Source organism: Octopus bimaculoides, chromosome 18 (genome assembly GCF_001194135.2).
Source record: "Octopus bimaculoides isolate UCB-OBI-ISO-001 chromosome 18, ASM119413v2, whole genome shotgun sequence".
In the NCBI taxonomy this organism is placed as follows: domain Eukaryota; kingdom Metazoa; phylum Mollusca; class Cephalopoda; order Octopoda; family Octopodidae; genus Octopus; species Octopus bimaculoides.
The window spans coordinates 31,134,207-31,137,936 of record NC_068998.1 but is presented as its reverse complement, the minus strand read 5'-3'; the positions used below and the strand labels follow the sequence as shown (position 1 = coordinate 31,137,936).

Here is a 3,730-nt window from a genome sequence, read left to right as displayed (position 1 = left end):
ATATATATATATATATATATACACACACACACACATGGGTGTGTCCGTGTGTATAGATGGGCATGTGTATTACTAATTTGTTCATATTTACTAGGACCATGTACAGTCAATTATTTTCCTATAACTTGTACAATAAATATGTTAGTTGACAGTGTTTCATATATATTTGTATGTGTGTGTGTGTGTGTGTGTATACATATGTACACACACACACTCACATATATGTTATAATTAAATTTGTCAGTATATATTTCCAATGGTATTAAGAAAGAAGTCTATTGTATGCATGCACAAGTGTATGTATGCATGCATGTGCATACATATGCATTTAAGTAAGCTTGTATTCTTTTTCTTCAAGTGTTTGCTAGCTGTAAACAATGGCCTACTGGCAGTGTCATTTGCTTGCAATCCACTGTGAGAATATATCTAGGCCTCTTGACGTGTTGCAGCATCTTTGTAAACAAAAGGCTCATTCACAAAGTATCATTTGTTTCCAGTTTTCCACATAACCATGTCCATGCTGTTTGTTATTCAGCAGGCTGGAAAATTATTGCCTTGCTTGATAGCAAGTGTGGTTTACAAGAAGGGCATCTGGCCTACAAAATTCTGCCCAACATATATGTAAACATAGAAAATAAGATATTAAAGTTATGATGATGTTGATGAGTGTGTGTATTAACATTTACATACCTGCCCAATGGACTGTTTGATAAGAAACATAACATCTTCAATTTCTTTTAAACTGTCACAATATTCTCCCAGAATCCATAGAGCAGCTCTGAAAATCCTACAATAGATAGAGAAAGTAAAGTGTTAGTAAAACAATGAGAATGTAAAAGAATAGACCTCCATGTGTGTCTTAAACAATTAGAGAAAATGTTAAGTGGGGCAACAGGTACCTGAGAGAAGACAACATTGTAAGAATACACAGTAAGAGCACAACAGTGTCTTTTAATTGGAATGTGAGTGAAAGCAGAGTGTAAGTGAAATCAGAATGTGAATGAAAGTAGATTCTAAATAAAAGACAATGAAGAGAGTATAAAAGACAATACTAAATCAAAGAGAGTAATGAATTTAAAATAGACATGTGTGAAGAGTGAAGGCGCAGGAGTGGCTGTGTGGTAAGTAGCTTGCTTACCAACCACATGGTGGTGTGTTTACGTTCCCGTAACTTAGCGGTTCGGCAAAAAGAGACCAATAGAATAAGTACTAGGCTTACAAAGAATAAGTCCTGGGGTCGATTTTCTCGACTAAAGGTGGTGCTCCAGCATGGCCACAGTCAAATGATTGAAACAAGTAAAAGAGTAAAAAAAGAGTAAAGAGTATGAGAGATTAACAAATTTGTAAGTGAAAAATCAAATATGGGAGAAAAATGAAATGAGGAGAAAAATGAATGTCTGGATGTGTATGTGAGGTGGTGGAACTAAAGAGAGAGGGAGACAGAGAAAGTATAAAGTGTGAGAGAGGAAGATGACTGAATGAGTAAAAGAGAGTAAGAGAGAGCTGAGTAAAGTAACTCACTTGAGAGCTTTTATGGTGGGGAAAACCTCAAGTAATTTAGTGATGACCAATGGCTGCAGCTGCTCAAACCTTTGAACAGCTTCTCGGACAAACACCAATACATCAGCAGCAGCCAGTTCATTCTGGTCGCCGAGGAACTCCATCAGCTGTATAAAACACAAAACAAAATAAACAAGCCTCATTCAATAAAGATTACAAACAACATCTTAAAACTAGAATCTGAAGAGCTGTGTCATGGAATCATGGAATTTTTACTGTAATTCGTAGTTCATAATGTGGATCCCTTTGCATTAGACCCAGTATTCAATATTATTACCGAAAATAGGAGTTTTCTGATCCACCACTGGTACTTACTTCATTGGGCATAAATCCCTCATATCAGTAGACAGCTCTCAATTATTAAAAAACATACTGAAAGTCAATGATGAAATTATATGATAGGGGTGATGATGATGAAAAAGATAATAATGATGATGTTTTCTAACAAGTGTACAAGGTCATGAACTTACGGAAAGGGATTGTAAAAAATTTTAACCACACTCCTATCTTAAGTGATAAAAAGACAATTTTTGATACCCAGTAGGTTTCAAACTCAGAACCAAAATTAAACACAGCACTTGCGTGTATAGAACATCTCCACCATTCATAGACGCAACATCAAATTTTAGAATGACAATCAACATAATAAAAACAGTAAAACAATGTAACCAAGTCAGAAATATCTTACATCTCATCTGGAATTGGCAAAGTAAGTATCAGTTATATACTGATGTGATGAAGGAAATTTTTCTCCCACACAAGCTGAACTTTAGATTATCTTCCTTCTTAGAATGGTTTGTGCTCCTATGTTTGCTTTGGCATGGTTTCTATTGAGGGATGCTCTTTTCACGCCAATCACTTTACAGAGTACATGTGAGCATTATTTTCTTGACACCAGTACTAGTGAGATCATCATGAAGCCCACAAGTCTAAAATACCCTTTGACTAAGTAAGGCTACAGTAGAGAAGCAGACGGGCTACTTTATACTAGGAGACAAGAGATTAGAGTAGAGAAGAAGAGAACAGACCAGATTTCTAGTTGTAGAGGAGCTCTGTGTCTACTCACATTATAGAAATGGGTAGGAGTAAACAGGGTAGAGCTGGAAAAAAGAGACAAAATAGGGTGATAATATGTCAGGGTGGAATCTTAAGGTAGGCGAACAGAAGAACATGAGAGTGGGTGGGTAGAGGTTACAAGGACATATGGAAAAGTAGAAGATGAATATAATGAATGAAGAACAAATGTTAAGTAATAGTCAGTGATAAATATATATTGAAGGGAAGGTACAAAAGATTAGATGATGACTATGAAGGTTGAGTAGAATTGAGGAGTACAAGTAGTGAATGGTGGGTAGGGGTGGAGGGGTAATTGATGATACATATGAGTTAATAGGGAAGATAGAGAAAAGGGTGAAGAGTAGAAAACAGTAATAAGTATCACAATGAATTTTAGAAAATAGTTAAATATAATTTCTACTATACTTTTTCTTGGAGATTATCCAAAAACAAACATTTTAATACCTCATTTGTGAAATTTGGATGAATATTTTAGGAAATATGACAATTTGAATGGTCTGTGAAATGGTTGAAATTGTACCTAACTTGCGTAAATGAATCATCATCATCATCATCGTTTAACATCCGCTAACCATGCTAGCATGGGTTGGACGATTTGACTGAGGACTGGTGAACTGGATGGCTACACCAGGCGCCAATCTGATTTGGCAGAGTTTCTACAGCTGGATGCCCTTCCTAACACCAACCACTCCAAGAGTGTAGTGGGTGCTTTTACGTGTCACCCGCACGAAGGCCAGTCAGGCGGTACTGGCAACGGCCGCGCTCGAAATGGTGTATTTTATGTGCCACCTGCACAGGAGCCAGTCCAGCGGCACTGGCAACGATCTCACTCGAATGTCTTTTCACGTGCCACTGGCACAAGTGCCAGGAATGATCACGCTCAAATGGTGCTATTTACGTGACACCGGCACGGAAGCCAGACAGCTGCTCTGGCAACGATCACGCTCGGACAGTGCCCTTAGTGCTCCACTGGTACAGGTGCCATCATGATTTCGCTTGCCCAACAGGTCTTTGCAAGTCGAGTTTAGTGTTCAATGAAAGAGACGTTGGCATGGGTGCCGGTCTACAAATTTAGTTCGATGTCGATTTCACT

General features: G+C 37.7%; 1 protein-coding gene across 1 annotated transcript in view; it reads right to left on the bottom strand.

Annotated features, from left to right (window-relative positions):
• The window catches only part of LOC106880484 (coatomer subunit beta), a 191,565-nt gene that overhangs the window by 109,015 nt on the left and 78,820 nt on the right, over positions 1–3,730 (bottom strand). Inside the window, exons 10-11 of the mRNA XM_014930433.2 lie at positions 1,522–1,667; positions 691–787 (exon numbers count right to left, since the gene is read on the bottom strand). Coding sequence (XP_014785919.1) covers positions 691–787; positions 1,522–1,667 — 243 coding nt within the window. The remainder of the gene's footprint in view (positions 1–690; positions 788–1,521; positions 1,668–3,730) is intronic.